The 21,605-nt window shown below is 37.3% G+C and overlaps 1 protein-coding gene across 4 annotated transcripts in view; it reads right to left on the bottom strand.

Annotated features, from left to right (window-relative positions):
* Positions 1–201: 201 nt before the first annotated feature.
* LOC103697059 (chlorophyll(ide) b reductase NOL, chloroplastic) overlaps positions 202–21,605 on the bottom strand; it is a 43,241-nt gene continuing 21,837 nt past the window's right edge. The window contains exons 5-17 of one of the 4 annotated variants that reach the window (XR_005506583.1): positions 19,715–19,783; positions 19,408–19,469; positions 19,202–19,288; positions 8,373–8,440; positions 8,217–8,265; positions 8,023–8,108; positions 7,782–7,839; positions 6,741–7,030; positions 6,497–6,547; positions 6,368–6,409; positions 1,477–1,587; positions 1,230–1,297; positions 202–1,095 (exon numbers count right to left, since the gene is read on the bottom strand). Coding sequence is in view for 3 of the 4 variants with exons in the window: in XM_039114619.1 (XP_038970547.1) it covers positions 1,250–1,297; positions 1,477–1,587; positions 6,368–6,409; positions 6,497–6,547; positions 6,741–6,791; positions 7,782–7,839; positions 8,023–8,108; positions 8,217–8,265; positions 8,373–8,440; positions 19,202–19,288; positions 19,408–19,469; positions 19,715–19,783 (782 nt within the window). In the remaining variant the exon portion in view is untranslated. Of the gene's footprint in view, positions 1,096–1,206; positions 1,298–1,476; positions 1,588–6,367; positions 6,410–6,496; positions 6,548–6,740; positions 7,031–7,781; positions 7,840–8,022; positions 8,109–8,216; positions 8,266–8,372; positions 8,441–19,201; positions 19,289–19,407; positions 19,470–19,714; positions 19,784–21,605 lie in introns of all 4 variants that reach the window. The other 3 variants (XM_039114619.1, XM_039114618.1, XM_039114620.1) reach the window with 3 other exon arrangements.

Genomic DNA, 21,605 nt, shown 5'->3' with positions numbered 1-21,605 from the left:
TCCTGAAGAGGATGCGAACGATGCAGCATTTTACTGGGTACATAAACGATGCCCCAATTTGTTGAGTACGTGTAGCGGCCTGATCGAGTGCAGGACATAGACTAAGAAAAGGTTGTTTCCAAGTTTTGTGTCCTTCCTTTTAATTGATCTCCAGTGTTAACGAGTTAAATACAAGCAATGCACATAAGAGAATATCTTGATTGCATATAATTCCAATTTTATTAAAAGTTGGAGGATGCTAATGGAAGGAAAGAAATGGGATGGACAAAAGGCCTCAAGAGTTTGCTTCCCTTGCGAACGCTGCTGCCTTGGGCCCTCCTTTCAATATAAGAATGAGGCTATTACCTCCCCCCTTACCACACGTTGGAAAAGCTGAGTCCAATGAGCCTGCAGATTAGGGTAGTAAATAATGCAAGATGTCTACTTCTTGCTCAGTAGTTGAAATCCAACAGTTTTCTACAATCATGATATACATCGGCCGACCAGTCTTAACCATCTGGCATCAGCAGATTTCCGATAGTAACAGGAATTGTAATAGTGGGTTGCATTGCACCAGCTGCTTTTCGGCATCCTGTCATCAGTGTCTTTTTTCACTCAAGTTCCCCTTTTATTTGCCTGTTAGATCATATAATTTCCTATTTGCCCTCCGCAACCCTCGTTGAAATGAGGAATACGGGAGCATGGATCCAGTTGCATGCAACAAGCGTGTTCTAGCATTCTCAGCCAAAGAGGCACCCACAAATGTGGGACATGAAACACAATGGTACTCAGGTGCTCATCCACTGAAATGATGCTATACACTGTTCAACACCAAATAGCAAGTCCCTTTATTGGTTCATCAGTTCATGGAAAGCAGAAAGTATTATGATTGCCCAAGCCTCCAAACTTCGCCAGTATTTTAGCAAGGACGTAGTCTCGTATCATTCTCCATGATGGTGTCTTCTAACATTCCCAGTAAACAACTCCATTGTCCAAATCATCCTGTCCTCAATGGCGATAGTTCCAGAGACTTGTACAGCTGGTTTATTTGTCTAACCAAAGAATCATCCAGATGTGCAGCACTGCATGCGAATTGCTAAATTACCTCCGAGGGTCCTACCGGATTGGAAAAATAGAAAGAAGTTCATATTAGAACAAATTGCCTTCTATATATCATAGTTTCCTCATAATAGAGGATGAAGCATTCCAAATTATAAGAGACATAACTTAGCAAATATTTCATGACTCACTAGGATTTTTGTCAACAGTCTCAGTCTTCAATGAGGTATCTATTTCTTCTGGCACCGAAAGCAAGTCTCTGGATGCAAAGTGGAAAGAAAAAAAAAGGAAAAATAGAGAGACAGTATCTGTTAGCATACCTTGTTTTTGACATGTACCAGAGTTAGATGATGGGAGGCAGTGCAAACATAGATAAAGTTCTAGTATTAAGCCAAAAAGAAGAGAAGGGAACAGAAAATGAGTAAAGAACTTCGTAACAGAGAATATCTGGGAGTAGGCTTTCAAGCCTGTGAGAAATCGAATGTAGGTGGGCTTCATAGACTGACTGCTGGGGATCGATCTGATGCATGGCACGAGGTACTCTGCAACCTGCATGATATAGCAGTTGATGATATATGTTTGTTTGTCGGTCTTTCTTTATGTAGTTTTACTATTCTACAACTTAAACAACATAGGTAAAGACAAGTCCTAATCCTAGATGCGAAAACCAAACATTAGAGCCTCATCCCACCCACCCCATGGTGCTTCCAGAACAAGTTAGACCGACGTAGTCAACAACTACGTGGCAACAGATAGTTGCATGCAGATACATCTGGTGATAAATACAAATATCTGTGAATCTTTCGTAGACATCAGCTGAAAAGATTGGAGCACACGTTACATCTGACTCTGTATCTCAATATGATCCTGCTAACATGCATAATTCTCACAGAACTATGATATTGTACTGAGATAATGTACAGATACTAATCCTGTCGTATACTTAAGATGCCCAGGAAAGGAGCACTTTCACTCAGACGCTTGGCAAGTCATACCCTATCAATGTCTCTACTGATACATGAGATATCATGCTTCTAAACCTCGGCGATAACTATACAAATTCAATGAGTAGGTTGTAGGCTTTGTGATCTCAGCATCTATTACCATTGATCAGCTAAAAAGTATCAAGGAATCAAGGAAATCAGTTTCTATCCATAAATTATCCTCTTTAAGTAATTAAACCTCTTTGATTCCACAAATATAGTTGACCTTAATTCTTTTTCAGGTTTGCTGTGTCATCTGCGCAAGCAAGAAATGGTCTTCCTATGGATAACTTCCTAAAGAGTTCATAATGGACTTGAAAACATTCAATCAGTTAGGATATTATGGAGTAGAAGTCCAGGCTATCAAGGATAATAAAGATATGAAGTCAAACAAGCCTCCCAGTGAAATTGGTTACCAACTAACATTCAAATGGAGTGTGAGAGAAAGGAAAATACAAGAAAAGGAGATCTGAAAATAAACCAACCTTTATATCATTTTCCTGTCGCCTATGCTGTCCCTAAAGTTGATGCAAGCACAACATGATGTGCAACCATAGGTACAAAGGATTATTATAACACAATGATCTAAGAGGATCACCAGATCCAGACTCGATATGGATCACTCTGGCCACTGTGGGAGGACTGGATAAGGTCTCAGAGTGAGATTTGCCATATTAGGAAGCCGAATTCAAGTCAAAACTTTTGGAGGCCCTAATTTGTCCATACGATGTCTTATTGAGGTGCTCTTTTTCTTTCTTTTTTTAAAAAAAAAAAAAAGTCGGGTCACTTTTCGAGCTCTATGATGTAGCACCTTCTCTTAAGGGTGCGACAAACTGAATGATCAAGGCCAAATTCCATTGTTTGATCACCAAAATAGGCTGATCAATGCTGCAAATTTCTTTTCGGAAAATTTTTGATTGCACATAATCTCCTAATCCAAGAAGAAATAGGCGAAATAGCTGAAGACAAAGTCGATGCAGAAGTCGAGTCTACCTCGTAGAATTTTAGCTTCTACATGATTATTTTCATCAGTCAAGTCTATTTCAGAAAAGTTGTATCCTTTTTTTAACTATAAAAGGACTCTAGCTCATATTGTGAAAGTATACAGCTCATTAGCATAAGCAAGAGGCTATGCCATTTAGTTTGTTTTTCATTAACGAATAAAAAAAGAACCAAGACCCTACTTTCACCAATTTTTATATTTTCTTTTATGTTAAAAGATTTGAGTTGAGCGAGTTGAAGAAATTACTTCTTCTTAATCTTGAGCTAGGTTAACCATGAAGACCAAACTATTCAAAGAAAGAGAATTAGAGAGAAAATCCATAAGGGGGACACGTTGGGTGGGGGGGGGGGGTCAATGTGAGCTTTCATTGTTCTATGAAAACTTCCATATATTACCTTTAAATATACCAAAATGAGAATTGATGATCTAAATTTGATTCTGAATACAAATTCAAGACTAAATTGAATAGTTCTTACTAAGACAATGTTGAAGCCAAGTGGATTGGCCTACATTACTGCATCCTATTTAGTTTAGCCCAAAATATCTACACCAACCATTTAAACACGGGTACTAAATGACCAAGGTTGGTTGCCTCATCCCAAACTGCTCGGATTAGGTGTATTGACCTGTACCAAATTGGAACCAGGATGAGATGCCATTTAGGTTCGGTATAGGCCTGAATCGGCCTGACCTGACTCGAATCAAGCAGAACCGCTCAGTTCTGCTTGGTTCAAGGCAACTTGGGTAGTTCAATCACCTATCCCATCATAATAATATGAAGGGGAGGTAGAGAAAGCTTCTCATGCCTTCTCTGCCTCTTCCTCTCTATTTTTTTAAAATTTAAGCAAGAAGAGCTTAATGAGCCAATTTGAGGGCCAACAGCAGTAACCAGAGCTTGATGAATCAGGATCACCTCCTTAATTGGCTAATTTCATAGAGAGGAAGGTTTGAATGGATGTAGAACAATGGGTAGAATGGCATATGACATGCTCACATCCAGTGAAGCAAACATAGAGGTCAGAGGAGAGATGATCATCATCGTAGGGTTGGATGTCCAAGATGTCCTCCAAGACATTTACAAAAGAGATGCTAAGAAGCAGATATCATGATACCGGCCTTGTCAGGCAAGTAGGCCAGTCAAGGTGGTAGTCCCAGTCAAGCCACTTAACAAAGCTAGGCAGATAGGGGCATCAAAGGAAAGAAAGTCGACTAGCAAGAAAGGAAAGAAAATTGTAGTTTCATTGCAGAAAGTGAATGAGTTTGTTCAACAATCTAATCCTAACACTAGTGAGCACCCAGATGACCAATTGCCTAGATCATCTCATGATACCAACGATGATGGTAATGATAGTTCCAGTCATGATACATCTAGTGACTAAGAAGATTGCAATGGACTGCATGGGTGCATATGATTCATAGCCTATGATCTTCAATCATTGGTAAGTCATAGTATACTCAAGCCACACAGCATAGGGACCATAGTGCATGGCCTAGCAAAGCCTAGAAGGGTATGATTGCATCAGGACATGGATCCCTTGATGTGGTTCAGGACATAGTATTGTTGCTGCAGATGACCTCACATGTAGAGTAGGGTCCGTGGATGTATCTGGACATGAGTTGTATACCATATCCTATTCCACATAACCTTGCATGCATACACTTCATTTGAGGCATCGCATTCGAATAGCTAGAACCCTCCATAGCCTTAGGCAGCTTATGGGTCGGATTTCTCTGTCTCAATCTTCAAATGGCCAGTCCAGTATGAGATAGAGAATAAGTATCAAGGTAGCTATCAGGAGGTGGAGCTTATGGACCACAGAAATGGGCAGTAGATTATTTGGAAAGTTGGATTATGTCAGTGCATATTTTCTAATTCAAAGTCATTTGATATATTTTATGTATATTCAATTATGTGTACTCAAGCATTCGATTATGTTGCAATTGCATTAATTTATCGAAATGACATATTTATCAAGACTCAAGACCAATCTAATATAAAGGACTTCGAAACAACATTGACTAAATTAAAAAACCACAATCATTAAAATTAACATTGAAAACAATAAAAGATAGAAAGCACAAAAATATAAAGAAAATGGCATATAGACATGGAACTAGTCACCAACTAGCACAATACTAGATGTTGGTTTGACGAACCTTAGGTACGATGATTATGGTTTCGAAAGAAGAAATTCTTAGATATGAGCAGTATCTAATGCTCAAACAAATAGCCACGCCCAGCACAGACATGCGAGCCCGTGTAACACAAGGACTAGCAAATTGAACTAATGCAGACTTGTCATCTCTTCCATTTGTATGAAGAGGTGAATCGCATCTTGCTTACAAACCATGAATTAGAAGAACCCAAATTTATACTAGATGAACTACTAAACTTACCCATCATAATAAACTAGCAAAGTCACACTAAGCAACTTGGGAATTCATCTTTTTCTCTATCAAAATTCTATGAAGATGCAAAGTTTCAGTCTTGAAACTTTATTTAATAGGCCAGAGCTTCCCCACCCCACCACCAGGAATGGGTGTTGGAGACAATAAAAGAAAGGGAATTTTGCAGAAAAAATCTCTTATTTTCATATTCGCAGAGAAGGAATAACATTTATTTTCCTTGCATAAATAATCCAGCTTGGACTTTATTGGACCATTATGCCTCTACCTTAGATGAATGCATGCATTTTTCTTATTCAATGAACAGTCATTGGAAATGGACGCACAAAAATACAAGTCCATGTAAACTTGTCTGGTTTGAGAGCAGGCGTTCAATAAAACTCAAAACACATTTTCTTTGATAAATAAATAAATGATCTCTTCTAAAAATTCGATAATTAAGTGGATTCTTTTCTGCAGAAAACCCTAAATAAAAGAGAAGAGGAAAAAAGAAACAACAGAAAAATGAAGAAAAAAAGAAAAACTACAGATTGTAGAACAGATGCTGTCCACCAAAACAGTCTGTCTGATCAAACCAATTTGGATCAACTATGTAAATTTTTGGTTCAATAATTGGCATGACCTGTTAGATCCATATTCTTGTCAAATCAAAATTCAGTTTGTGCAGCATAATGCTCACTAAATTCAGACAAGGAACCATTTAGGGTCCAACCCTACTCTGACCTGTTGGTAGTCTTTTGCTTGATGATAATTAGAGTAGCAAACATTTCTCAGACAGATTTTTTTACCAACATATCATTTGTAACCATGTTTATTGCAATAATGTTTGAAGATGCTGCTAAACTTTGAATTCACTTAAATGGTGCTGTCTGCTTGCTGACTCTTTCAAAATTTCCAAGAAATGAACATTATTTTTCTACAAAGATGAGATGCTTACCACATCAGGCGGCTCGGCCAAAATATTGATGAAAAATTTAGCCTGTAAAATGAGATTTGTGTTCAGAACAACTAACAATTGCTTGTCGCAAAAGCAACAGAAGCAAGGGATGACAAGATGAGCTTGTACTTGTTTTGTGGTGGCCCCAGACATAAGAAGATCGGTTGTGACCATGCCAGGCTGCAACAAGAGGATTATAAGTCAAAAGGTTTGCAACAGCAAGCATATACTGAAAATCATTAATAGTTGGCTTGAATTCGAAACCATATATCACAATTGTTGTAACAAAATATAGAATTTGAACTTTTTAATGCTGAGGCATCTTAAATTATTTAAGTAAAAAGACTATGATAGTCAGAAAGGCACTGCAGACCGATAAGCTGTGCACCATAACATTCTTCACTTGATGCATCTGCAACTCTGCCTGGATGTCAAACATAATTAGAAACTCAGCTCATGGTAAAACCAAAACCAGTGTTTTCGCATACTGGCAGAGAAGAAAAGAAGGAAAGAATACCAAAAATCAAAATAACTGTAAAAAACATATCTTGTTGACTTTGCAATCCTTTGAAAGAACTTCATAATTGGAAAACAATTTGAGGTAGCTTACTGTCCTCAAACAAGATACTTTTAGACCTTATCAAACCCAAGAGTGGATTTCAACTGAAGAAATATGGTCAAGAATATTAAGAAATATGATCAGATTATACGTGTCAACTGTCAAGTAAACAAATAAACAGCTGGAGAAAATCATGCAGATTTGCTGATGTATGGAGAAAGGATGTCGAGAAAATGAACAAAAGTCATGGTCAGATTATACATGTCAAGTATAAAAAAGAAAAATGAGCATTGGATCAACCATGGCGAAGATAAAAGCTGGTACTAACTTAAATTAAAGAGATCTAACTTAAATTAAATCCTTGTACTAATTTTCTAAGCTTGATGACTACAGATACTGGTAAGAGGACATTTGCATGTTCCCATGGAGCTACAGTTTACTTGGGTTCAAATTGATTTACATATCTCGAGTCATAATTGTTACAGTTCAAAGGTAACCGAAAGCAGCACACAGAAGACTACCCATGAGCACTAGTTTAATGATGTTATGACCTGAATTTTATATATTTGGAATTAAGTATGGCTTGTTCCTGCGGGCCTTTACTACTGTCAGTTTGATGGGCCTTAATATATACCCTTTTTTATAAGGCCCCTCAGGATTTCTGTTATGAAATCAGGTTAGGTAAGTTTCTGTTTCTTTACCCAAGACCAAGACTATATGTTACTCATGGGGGAAAAGGGACTGAACACTAAAAATGATAGGAGTGCAAAACTAGCGAGAGACAACATTAATGTTGCAAAATATGATTAGTCAACTCATGAATAAATATCAAATGTCAAAGTCTTCACTACCTACCTGTAGGGATTTGGTTAGGTGCACCACACTGCGTTTGGTTGCACCATATGCAGCAAATCTGTAAATTAATTATGTGAAACTGTCAAATCAACTCATAACAACTTGCAATACCAAACTTTTAACATCAATCACATTCTATTATAAACAGGCAAGGAAAAATAATGAAAGCATTTAAAAATTGCCTTGCACTTTGACTGGGTAATGACATGAATATATAGCTCAAGTGAACATAAACAAATACCGAGGGGTCGGCCTTCCATCTGAACCAGCTCCATCAATGTTAAAAATGTGGCCACCTCGAGGTTGGTTGAGCATCATATTTATTGCCTACAACCATCATAGAGGTATCAAAGAGGCCAAGCAAAAATATTCTATGTGCCAAGCTGAACATATTAGATGAAAATATGAAATGAAAGTTTATTACAAAAGTTCTACCTCGCGGCAACATATCATCAAACCAAGAGTGTTCGTTGTGACAATTTCCCTTAACATAATATAGAGAGTTACTCAACCATGTAACATTTGAAAGGACAAATAGCATTCATAAGGAGAAAATTGACAGCTCTGTGATCATACAGAATGAAAGCTTACATAAGAACATCATCTGAAGTTTCAGCCAGTGGTTTGTAATTGTATGCATTTGATCCAGCATTGTTAATCTGTATCAATTGCCAGTGTTAACCATAGTAAATAATTTAAAAACATTGAAAAGCCGGCAACAAAGACAAATATTTCATAGAGAGCATAAAGATAGAATACTTCTCGAAGTTGCTGACCCCTAGTACTTCCATTTAAAAATGAAGATCCACACCATTGATCATGATATAAGATTGCCACAATATTTATAAAAAAAAATCCATGTGCTCTGGTGTCTCACCTATATCAAGCAGTCACAGAATGGATAGTAGCAATGTAGCTAGAGACCTAAAATAATCTAGACATTATGTTTTTTGAGAATCCAAACCATTGATATTGATAAAGATTCTCCATTCGATATCCACTTTATGCATAGACAAGCAACCTCCAAACTCCAAAGGAAATGATTTTCTTTTCCTGGTAATATGAACATGTGGATCATAATCAATGGTGTGGATTTTCATTTCAAATAGGTCATCATAGATTTTATATTGAAAGTAGTAGAGGCCAACTATTTTTACAAGTACTCTGGCGACATATACACATAAAATGCTAGAATGCTTTTGACAGAATTTAGCCCTAAAAGTTTCCTATTAAAAGAATTAATTATAGACCTCTCAATTCTACAATATCTAAGATGCCTATGAACTAAAAATCATTTGTTTTGGAGGTCTATCACTTATATATTAAATTGGCATGAAATTAATGTTAGCAAGTGAGCAAAAGTAGATTGAATTATAAAATTTGAACACCCAAACCAATGATCCTGATCTAGAGATTTAGAACCTGTACAGATCTAAATTTAGTTCATTTGGATGCTTCTGTACTGTATATTGGATCATAGCATGTTATTGTACCTTAAAATTGCCTGTTTGGTATCTGTTTGATGCATAGGAAAGAGACATCAAAAACTAAATTATTTTTGGTTTATTGCCAATTTAAATATTTGGATCACAATCAATTGTATGGACTTCAAATAAAGTAAGCTGTAGCATTGAAATGATTGGTACAACATAAAATCATATACACTAAATTTCAAGCTGTCAAGTGCATTCATTATCTAGAATAAAAGGTATTCTGATACAGGGGACATCAATAATAGATTTGCCAAGTGAAATGCCTTTCTTGATACATAATACTATTCTTATTTAACAGCATGGGAGAACACAACTGCATGTAAACAGATCATGTATTCAAATGTCGCAGTTTGATTTGTTGACATAGTTCCCACATATAGCTAATAGTTTCACTTACATGTCACGCCAATAATCAAGCTTTAAGCTAGAGATTATTTCCTAAAAAGTTTGGTAACCAACTCTTAGTTGAGAACACTAAAGGGGTCAAAATATAAGAAACACCAAACCACTTTTCAATCTCATTAAACCATCCGTACCACATCCCTTTGATTGCAATAAAGAATATTTCCCTTCAAACAACTCCCTGGGCATCAATAATTAAGGTGCCAACTTGTGCTGCCTTGCCACTAGCATGTGCAATGCTGGCCTGCTGAGATTGAGCCATCATCCAACACTAGCCTACACTTTGTACCAGGTCAAAGGACTCACTATCAAGTAGTATAAACCCATGTTAAATGAACCCGCACTCTAGTCAATATGACTGTTGCTTGGTATTGAGACCAAATGCTCGATACCCCTATTTTTCATTTCTGAATTTTGATTGTGTAGAAGTGATTTGAAGAAATTGGAGCTCAGTGGGAGCTTTTCTTGCATAATTGAACCAAAAATGGGGAAATTTTGGTAGATCAAAGCCATCCTTATGAAGATTGAAAGACGATGGCTTATTTTTCTTCAAAGTTCATGTAAAATGGAAATTTTTAGGTGGCCGTAACATTTTTGTTCTTTTGTTGTGATAACAACATATTCATGCTATAGAGCACAATTCCAAAATATATTTAAGTGATTTCAGGCATTTTGGTTCCATAAAAATGTCCTCAGAGAACACCATAAATCCAAAAATAACCCCTTGAAATGACATTCATTCAACTTATTTTCAGACATGTTGTTGAGTAGGGTTTGTCCGGTTGGATCTATAACCCAATCCATTAAAGCTATATTTATCCAATTTTCATAAAAAATAATTTAGAAATTATGTAATGATAATTTAAAACTTTTGTAGAATCTTTTCATGACATGTACATGCTGCCTTAGTTACACATGGTCTGGGTTAATTTAGGGTATCCATGAGTCCCACACCCATAATTAGCATAATTTCAAAATCAACCTGATCAAAACACTTCAGTCTGAGTTGCTTTTCTTATATGCAGTAACCATAGGCTATAGGTACAGGGTCAATAAGGATGTTCAGGGATGATGATTAGTATACAGAGCAGCATGGGTCGTCCATGTCCCTGCCTTCATACCAAGACAGGTTCAATTACATTTCGCCATGTGGTACATATTCTGAGGATCTTTATCTCTGATGATGAAAGTCACATGAAGGCCCCCAACATGCATAAGCCTGTAGAGGCATATTGAGCCGGAGACTGAAATACAATTATGGAAACACTTACCCTTTATGCAGCCATGCAGCTTCATATGTTCATTGTGATCAGCATCCAGTGATTCCTCCACACATATTGTCTAAATCACATTTTATCATGACTAGGTGTAGTACATGCAGTACATGAGATAGTACATTGAGCAATACTACCATCAAAAAAGTTACTCCTGCAGTTCTAAACTGAACACACGACTTCAAACTCTCCAAGCCAAGAAATGTGGAACTGTCCGAAATGGCCTAGTTCGAGGCGTGCCAAGCCGTGCCGGCAGCGGATCAGGACAGTTCTAGCATTCAAAACAGTAACTGGCAAGTTGGGGGAGAGGGAAAAGCAAAGAGAGAAAAAGAGAGAGAGAGAGAGAGGGAGGGCAGCCAAGGGCCTCCGAAGGGCGTCGGAGGGGCCCCGAAGGGCTGGAGTAGGGGCTCCACCCTTCAGGCCCCTATTTTCTGTTCCATTCGAAACAGGGATCTGCTTACCGACTTCACTTAAAATATTCAAAAAAAAAGATTCAAATTTTAAGTGAAATCGGCAAACCCCTTGCCGACTTCACTTAAAATTTTCAAAATAAAAAAAGGGGCTTGCCGACTTCACTTAAAATTTTCGAAATAAAAAAAGGAGCCCCGACGAACCTCTGTTTTGAACGAAATAGGGGTCCGGAGGTTGGAGCCCCTGCTCCGGCCCTTCGGGGTCCCTCCGATGCCCTTCGATGGCCCTCCCTCCCTATCCTTTTCCCTTCCTACGCCCCCTCTCTCTTTTCCTCTCTCCTGTTCTCCCGCTCCCTCGCCCTCTCTGCTGTGTCGATATTGGCCCGGCATGGAACGACATGAAGGCGTATTGAACTGTGTTGCCGGCCGACCAATACGGGCTCCGGTACTGGCATGGCAGACCTTACTCCAAAAACTCGGTGTAGGAGTGAGGACCATATGTTGTTAGTGAAACCTATCATAATTTACTTAGTTTCAATTATTATAGCTTTTTATTAAGTATTAATATTTGCCTTTATGTTAGTGCATTGTTAGGATGCTATATGAGCTCAACAAGTACAATACATACAACATAAGACTCACGATGCATACACACATTTTTTTAATGTATATACAATATAAGAATAATCTGTTAATGCATGAAACATGTCTCCACTAATCCAGAATCAAGTTTAGAACATCGAAAAAGAAAACAGAGAAACTATGGCTAACCTCCCTTTTTACATCAGAGCATATACTAGCTTACTAGGCTATTGCTGTCATGTGCTTAAAATGTGTCAATGCAGCACACATGCAACATGCGCCTTGCTAGCTGAGGCCACCATGCCTTGCAGCACTAGTAGATGAATCATTGTTGGGAATGATTCATCTCACAGAAAACTTTCTATACCAAGGTTCACCAAGATCGGAGGGCATACTAGTCGGCGATCAGTTCAGCACAATACCAGTCCGTATCATACCATTCTAGGACATACCAAAAATACGAAGAGGCTGCGGGGGGAGGGGGCTTCTCTCGAACATGATGGAGCCCTGGTGGGGGGGGGGGGAGGTTCTCGAATGATCCGAGTTGGGGGGAAGGGAGACTTTTACCAAGTTAGAGGGTAACTAGCCTGGTCCACTCGATCGGCCAGACCCACCTACGGCCCAAGGCCCAACCCAGCCAAAGCTGGGCATGCTTCGTGCGTGATGGGCGGAAGACTCCCATTAGGAGTCTTCTTTTCATCCACAAACCCTGACCACTCCGAGAAGAAATCGAAGACCTAGGGACCGCCGGAACCCTAGGCTCCTCTATATAAAGTCATCTGCTCCTCTCCACGACCTTCCATCGTCTAGCATAGCCCCTCTTTCTCCTTTTCCCCCTTCGAGTTTGTCGTTTCCTAGTATTATGCCTGCCGAAAATCGGGGTCACAACGCTCACCATTGCCAATGCTTGAAAACCCTCTACATCCCCTATTTTTGTCATTGTTCTTTCTTTTCTCGGCTGCCTCCACCGCCAGTGTTCATCACTGAGGCTCTTAGCTACTTCCTCATGACTTGTACCGGAGTCCCAACCACTGGCGAGCAAGTTGGAGCCTAGAAAACTGAACCAAGAAAAAGAAAAAAAATCCCTTGTTTCTTGTTTTCTATCTCATCCTCATCGATTGCTTGTCGGTCGTTTACTATCACCGGCATGCCCTATTAGCTACTGTCAGGCTGGTGGCTACACTGCCATGGCTAGCACCCTCATTGGCCACAACCACCATCAAGTTCTTTTCCCCTTTTCCCCTATGTCCTTCCTCCTCCTCTGTTCTGATAAGGGAGCACGGGCATGCTTCCTTATCTTGCCAAAAAAATGAAGAAAAAGAAAAGAAAAGAGAAAAAGAATAACAATAATAAAAATAATAGATCCATTGCCTGATTCTTTCTCTCTCTACCCTCTTGATCTATCCTTTTCAACCCATGGGCCCATCAATGGGACTTTGCAACATTAGTTGAATCATAATAAGGGATCCTGGCCCCTGGCCACTGGGCAGCCTGTCGAACCGATCACCCCATCTCTTGTTGAGTGTCTCTGAAATCCATTATTGATGATCCCAATCAAACAATCTTGGCTTTGATTGAGACCTTGCTTCATAATTTATTGATCGAAAGATCTGACCCACCCGGAGCTGTCGCACGCCATCACCCGGCCAACCGTCCCCTTTTCTTATTATTTTAATACTATCAAAGTCATCAAATAGGAATTAATTTCACTTTAAATGCTTTTAATAGGTTTAGCTGACTCGCCTAGTAAATTTTAAAGGCTCAAAGCAAAAGAGGTAAGTAGACCTTAAACTCTTTATTAATTTTCAAACTATTATATATCATGCATATGGTCTGTCATTGATGATATCTTGTTTTCTTAAAACAAATACGTATTATGAAAATTATGCTTTGTTATAAAAAGTGGTTCCATGAGTATTTTTAATGAATATAGCTTCTTTATGAAATATGAATTTTTATCGTGCCATTTAGTATTTTTTCAGCTACTTATGTGCATGTTTTAACAAAAAGATATAAATATTTTAAAGATCTCATATAGCTATTTTATGGCCCCTAGAATTGGAGGAGATCAACATTCGAAAATAATTCCATATGAACACAGGCCCTACTAGCGGGTATAAAGTTGGCATATGAACCATGAATCATGATACTTTGTCGATTATGAACACAGGGATTATCATGGACATAAAATGACCTTAGCATGAATATCTATGAGCAATGATTTGAACTATGATATGACTAAATGGCAAAGAATTATTTATGATTTTATTTGCAATATATACTTGGAACCATATTGATGAAATATTGATGATTTATGCATGTATGATTGATTATGACTTGTTTTATTAGAATGTAGTATGAAATATTTGATTTTACAATGAAAATTATTTTCTCTAAATGAATATTTTGTTAATATAAAAACATATTACTGATCCAACTAGGTAGTATAACTTTTACTTACTAGGTTGTATAGCCCATATCTCTTTTTATTTTTCTTTTCTTTTTCCAAATGAATAGGGTTACTTGGAATGAAGAATGGTCCGGGCTTAGAGTTTATGCTAGCAAGTTTGAAGATTTTAAAGCACAATTTTAGTTCTTTAATTGACTATGAATTTGTAGTTAGTGACTTTCTGAATTTTGAGGTTATGGGTTTTGATATTTGAATTTGAATTTAGTCGTTCTAAAGTAATATTTATTCAATTATTTAATGGATGATGGATTTGGATCTTTTATTTTATTTGAGATTATGATTGTTGGCTTTGTGTTATCGCGTGTTGTACCCCTCGGTAGCATGGTCGTATTATGTCCCAGATTTGGGACGTGACATTTGATGGTATCATAGCATAGGTTTGATCGTGGGTAGAACTTAGAGTCTAATAATGGGTAGAACTTAAGATTAGGTTTAATAGAATTGATCTAGAGTATTAAGTCCAAGAAGCATGGGTTTAGACCAGAGTTACTTTGCAAAAGCATGGTGGAGTATTAGATGAAGACTAAGTATCTTGACTTGTTTAAAAGTGAAGATACATTAAGTTTCGAGAACGAAACTCTTTTAAGAAGGGAAGAATGAAATGGCCCGATCTAGCCTAGTCCACTCAACCGGCCGAACCCACCTACAGCTTAACCCAGCCGAAGTTGGGCGTGCTTCGCGCGTGATGGGCAGAAGACTCCCATCAGGAGTCTTGTTTCCATCTGTGAAACCCTAACCACTTTGGGAAGAAATTGGAGACCTAGCAGCCACCGGAACCCTAGGCTCCTTCATATAAAGAAACCCCCTCCCCTTCACGGCCCTCCATCGTTAAGCATAGATCTTCTTTCTCCTTCATTTTCCCCTTCAAGTTTGTTGTTTCCTAGTATGGTGCCCACTGGAGATTGGGATCAACACTCACCAAAGCCGAGGTAAGAGCCCGATCTCCTTTCTTATCCTTCTCCTCATCTTCTCTTATGTTGGAGCTCATTGCTGGTTAAGAAATACATCGGAATCAATGGCCAAAAACCCTCCATTTGCGTCCCCTATTTTTGCTATTTTTGTTTCTTCTTACAACCGCCTCTGTTGCCGGTGTTCATTGTCGAGGCTCTCGGCTGCTTCCTCATGACTTATACCAGAGTCCCTGCAGCCGACGAGCGAGCTGGAACCCAAAAACCGAACCAAGTAAAAAAAATCCCCTATTTCCTGTTTTTTATCTCCTCCTCATCGGTTGTTCATCGGCCGTTTACTATCACCAGCGTGCCCTGTTGCCTACTGTCAAGCTAGCGGCTACATCACCATGGCCAGGACCCTCACTGGCCACATCCACCATTAGGTTCTTTTCCCTCATGCCCTTCCTTCTCTTCCTCTAATCTAATAAGGAGGCACGAGCATGCTTCCGTATCTTGTCAAGAAGAAACAAGAAAAAGAATATTAGTAATAAATACAATAGATCCAATGCATGATTCTTTCTCTCTCTACCCTCTTTCTCTCTCCACTTTTGACCCATGGGCCCCATCAGTGGAACCTTGTAGCATTGGTTGAATCATAGTAAGGGATCCTAGCCCCGCCATCAGGCAGCCTATCGGACTGATCATCCCGACCCCTGTTGAGTCTTTGAAATCTACTAATCTTGGCTTTGATCAAGTTCTGCTTCATGATTCGTTGATCGAAAGACCTAACCCACCCAAAGTCGTCGCACATCGTCACCTAGCCAATCGTCTCCTTTTCTTGTTATTTTAATACTATTAAAATCATCAAATAGGAATTAATTTTGCTTTTAATGTTTTAAATAGATTTAGCTGATTTGCCTAGTGAATTTTGAAGGTTCAAAGCAAAAGTGGTAAGTAGACCATATACTCCTTATTAATTTTCAAACTATCATGTGTTTTTCATGCATATGGTTTGTGTTGATGATATCATATTTTCTTAAGACAAAAGATCAACATATGTATTATAAAAATTATGCTTTATTACGCAAAATTGTTCTATGAATGTTTTTAATGTACATAGCTTGTTTATGAAATAAAAATTTTCATCATGCCATTTAGTTTTTTTTTTCACCTACTTATGTGTATGTTTTAAGAAAAAGATATAAATATTATAAAGGCTCTTAGATAGCTATATGCGGCCCCTAAAATTGGGAGAGATCGACATTTGGAACTACTTCTATGCGAACATAGGGCATGCCATCAAGTATAAATTTGGCATATAAACTATGAATCATGAAACTTTGCCAATTATGAGCATAGGCCCTGTTATGGATATAAAGTGACCTTAGCACGAATATTTGTGAGCAGTGCTTTGAACTATGATGTAACTAAATAGCAATGAACGATTTATAATTTTATTTGCAATATACACTTGGAACCATATTTATGAAATATTGATGATTTATGCATGCATGATTGATTATGACTTATTTTATCAGAATGTATTGTGAAGTATATTACTTTACAATGAAAATTATTTTCTCTAAATGATGCATTGTTTATATAAAACTTATGTTTGATTCGATAAGATAGTGTAAATTTTACTTACTGAGCTATATAGCTCATATTTCTTTTTATTTTTCTTTTTTCTCCTAGACAAATAGGATCACTTGAAATGAAGAATGGTCTAGGCTTGGAGTTCGGGCTCTAGCAAGCTTTGAGACTTTGAAGCAGAATTTTAGTTATTTAGTTGACTATGAATTTGTAGTTGGTGACTTTTTGAATTTTGAGGTTATGAGTTTTGGTATTTAAATATGGATTTAGTCGCTCTGAACCAACATTTATTCAATTATTTATTAGATGATGGATTTGGACCTTTTATTTTATTTGAGATTATGATTATTGGCTTCATGTTATCCTGGGTTGCAACCCTTGGTAGCATTATGTCCTAGATTTGGGGTGTGATAGAGGGTATTTTTTTAAACAAATCAGGCCTTAATCAAATGAGGAAAGGATTAAATCGAATGGTTTTGAGCCAACAGGGCAGACGTTTTGGGTTCCCCTTTGGTTTGGTTTGTTATGCCTCGAACCGGGTGGTTTGGGGTGGTACAGCCAACATTTAGTTCTATACTAAGCAAATAGTGGACGATGTATCATTCCTCCTATTTTATTATCTTTTGTACAGCCAACATTGTTCTATACTAAACAAATAGTGGATGATGTATCATTCCTCCTATTTTATTATCTTTTAGATGTGTTTGTTGATCTTTAGGGGTAAAAGAAAATCAGTGTTTGCCTTCCCAATACTCTAAACAACTAAACAACACAAGAAGCAACTCATTAATTACTTTGAATATTATATACTGCCCCACCTGCTATTGAGCTCCAGAGCAGCAAAATCTATATAAACATTAACATCAAGCTAAATGATTATAAGAAATACAATGTGTTTATAGGCCAAGAATCTGAGAGAAGCTACTCTAGTGACAGAACATGAAGTGCATTGGCAACATGTTTGTTCCAAAGGCCATTCTACTATATTATCGTTGAAATTGACCTAAATCCTTGGGATAAAGTTTTGGCTTAGAAATTATCAAGTGATATAATCCACAAACCATTAGCATGTTTAGAAATCAACAATCTAGAGCCTATTTCTTGAATTTCCATGTATTTCCAAGCATTATATTTAACTGTTGTATATTATGAATCAATGCACCTGAATCAAATTGAACTATGACAACTCAGAAAGGCTTGGCACATGAAGAAAGCAACCAAAGAAACTATAATTAAATATAACCTAACGAACCGATCGTGGAGAAGGAAAATTTTCTCAACCCACTCAACTCGAATCTTTCAAAAAAATTTAGGAGAAAAAAAACAAAGATGGTGAAAATAGGATTTAGGTCCCTTTTCTTTCATTAATACCTCAAAAACTGAGGTACATAGTCTCTATTTATGCTAGTTCGAACAACACTAGCTTTCTCAAAATAGACATGACTAGTGAAAATAAACACCGAAAAAAAAATATTCTACAAAAGGTAGATCTCAACTCCTATATTAACTTTGCCTCTTGTTACTCCACTTAATTCTTTCCGAATTGGAAGATACACTCGATCAAAATCCTTTCTGAAAAGAAAGTTTTTGATTTGACCGTTTCATTTTGGGGCTAAACCCTTTAAGGGATGACGCCACAATGTAGATTTCGAAAAATCACCCAATTTGGAAAAAAAAGAAGCATCTCAATTAGAGGTCATATGGACAAGTTTTGGCCTCTAAAAGTTTGGTATGTGATTCAGCTATCCGATGTGGCAGATCTTGCTCCTGGACCCTTTACAACCCTGCCCATATAGGGCAAATGGTCCACATCGAATCTTGATCCTCCTGGATCACCTAATGAAGTATAAATCAGCATAAGTTAGTACTCGCATTTTATTCATTTTAAGATAAATGAATACCTTAGTGGAGTCCAAAACTTTGACACAGGCTTGCCTTAGGGATATGCATACATACATACATATGTACATACATATATACAAACATACACACATACATATATAAGTGTATGTATGTATGTGTGTATATATATATGTATATATATGTATATATATATATGTGTGTGTATATATATATATGCATATATATATATACACACACATACATACACACACATATATGTACACACATACGCGCACGCGCATAGACACACGTGTATATATATATATACATGGATACAAAACATACATCCACAGTGTTCCCTTATATGAACAATAGACCAGAGGGAACTGTTGTGTAAATTTTGAAGTAGTACATCCAATTTTGTGGGGATAAAAAGAACAGAACGAAATAGAGGACATGAATACCCATATATCAATGTAATTCAGGTTGTCACTTGCGAAAGCAACTAGTGCCTTGACATCCTTTCCTTCTCTAACATCACAAACAGTTCCCTGCATTTATAGGAAATGAGATGACGATGAATTACTAAAGAGCAAACAAAGAATTATGTAATACAAACCAAGGTAGGGCAAAAACAGAAAAAGAACAGAAGCAGCCGTGCAGTAGATACCCACACATGCTGCTCTCCAAATTCCTGCCTCAACTGTTGAACTGCTAATTCTACACGCTCACCTGTACGGTATCAATTACATGTTAGTGATAATTTCAGTAAATTGTCTTGATACTTTCAAAAGGTTTTAATAAACAGCAACAAAAATTGGTACAATAAGCTGGGTAGAAAAGAGAATAAATGTTGCCAATAGTAGAATAAGTGTTGCCAATAGTGCCTTATATTGAAATTTCCCTATGAAACACCATCAGCTATCTTAAAGCCTTAACTCAGATGTACATATGAGTGTTGAACAACAAGTTCATACCTGATCTTGAGCAAACTATGACATTGTCACCCGCCTTTAGAAATTCTTTAGCAAGTGCATAACCAATTCCTATGTAAAAACAAATCATGGTTCAGACTTCAGAGTATAGCAATGCAGTCAGAAAATCAGGTGGAGATATAACATAATCTATTAGAACTAAAAAGAAATGTTCCCTTTTGAAAGTTTCAGTGATTCTCTTCCTCCCTTCAGTAAATCATACATGTCAGAAAAACTGGTCATATCTATGACAGAGGGTCCTGGAACTTATCGCTCTTATGATGACAAACAGAAGGTAAGTCCAGTATTGTCTTTTCCCTTCCCTTTCTTTTAACCTTTGTTTTTTGATTCCATTATTTTCTATTCTTCTTTCTTGGTTTTGCCTCCTTTTCTTTGTTCTTCTATCTTAATGATCTTTCTTTTGTGTTTCATTTCCCATAGGTTTATCTTTTAGTTATATAAATATCAGACTTTTACTAGAAAATGCCAGCAAACTGTTGATCTTGGTTATTCAATTGCATCAAGCCCTAAAATTCAGTTCCTAAAATCCTAAACCCTAGGTTAAACTATAGTGAACCATTGTCTATTTCCTTTAAGAATGCTGCCTTTCTAGTTAAGTTTTATTAAATACTTGGGTATTATCCTGAAATTCCCTTGACTATTCTACATCAGTTTGATATTGGAGCCTTTGGTATGCCATCATGTTCTATTGTAGTGGCTTATGCAGCACATGGAATATATCTCATTATAAAAGATGCCTTTATGAAGATCTTCTTGATGAAGCTTTCACCAGAGAACTTGAACCACATGAGTTTCCAGATTGGGTCATGATCTAGAAGATTATTTTGATTGGTAAAAGATGCCTGACTAGATGTAAGTATGCTTCACCAAAAGAAGATTAACTGGTCGAGCTTACAAATAGTGGAGATGCTGGGTGAACATCAGATGATTTGTCAAGGCTGAGATAATATTATCAAATGGGAGGAGATGAAGAAATTGCTTAAGGAAAGGTATTTGCTACCCTATTACAAAAAACCCTTTATCATTCAGCATGTTAGCAGATATGACCAATCTATTTCTAAGAACGAGCTTCTCAAAGCTCATGGATCCTATTAAGGAAAGATCTGGGCTATATGTTGGAAAGCTTGAGGAAAACAAATGCACAAAAACAGGTCAAGCACCTCACATTTCTTGTTCTTATTAGGCGTGCAGAAACAAGAGCAATTATTTCAATTAAAAGCCACAACAAAGTGCCTTTGAATCAGATCATGTTACAAGAAAGTATAAATGGCATCCAAGTCCACTTGCATGGATGTCGAAACAGAAGAAGAGGTGGAGCTTTCCCAAGAATTGGAACATTTGCAAGATTCTAAAGGCATCATGGAAGAAAAGATGGTCATAGAAGAAGCTTCACAAGATTCACATAATATTTGAGTCTGATAAAGTACATGTCAACGAAGCTATGAATTTCAAAGATTTTGCAAAGATGCTAGAAGAAAGGAGGTGAAATATAGTGCTGATCCATCAACAGAAGCCTGCTCGGATGCTGAATTTAATCAAGAAGATATCAAAGGAGCTGGAAATTTTGATCCTTAAGATACTCCGAAAAACAAAGTGGTATACAAGATCCACAAAAGTTGGAAGAAATTGTGACCTCAAATGACACTAATGCGATAACATTTATATCCTTCAAAATGATATCATGATGGAACAAGGTTAGTTGGAAATTGATGAGATATTCACAGATTCGAAGCAGGTCAAGATTCATTTCAACTTATTGCTTTCTTTTTATTTCTTATTAATTTTAGTTTTTAAGTGGATTTATTTTGAACCAAAGGCTGAGATTAAAAGATCTCAGAATTTATGAGATAGCTTAAGGGGTCAACTTACCATA

This window comes from Phoenix dactylifera, chromosome 16 (assembly GCF_009389715.1).
Source record: "Phoenix dactylifera cultivar Barhee BC4 chromosome 16, palm_55x_up_171113_PBpolish2nd_filt_p, whole genome shotgun sequence".
Classification (NCBI taxonomy): domain Eukaryota; kingdom Viridiplantae; phylum Streptophyta; class Magnoliopsida; order Arecales; family Arecaceae; genus Phoenix; species Phoenix dactylifera.
Note: the sequence above shows the minus strand (reverse complement) of the source record. Positions and strands in the feature narration are given on the sequence as shown.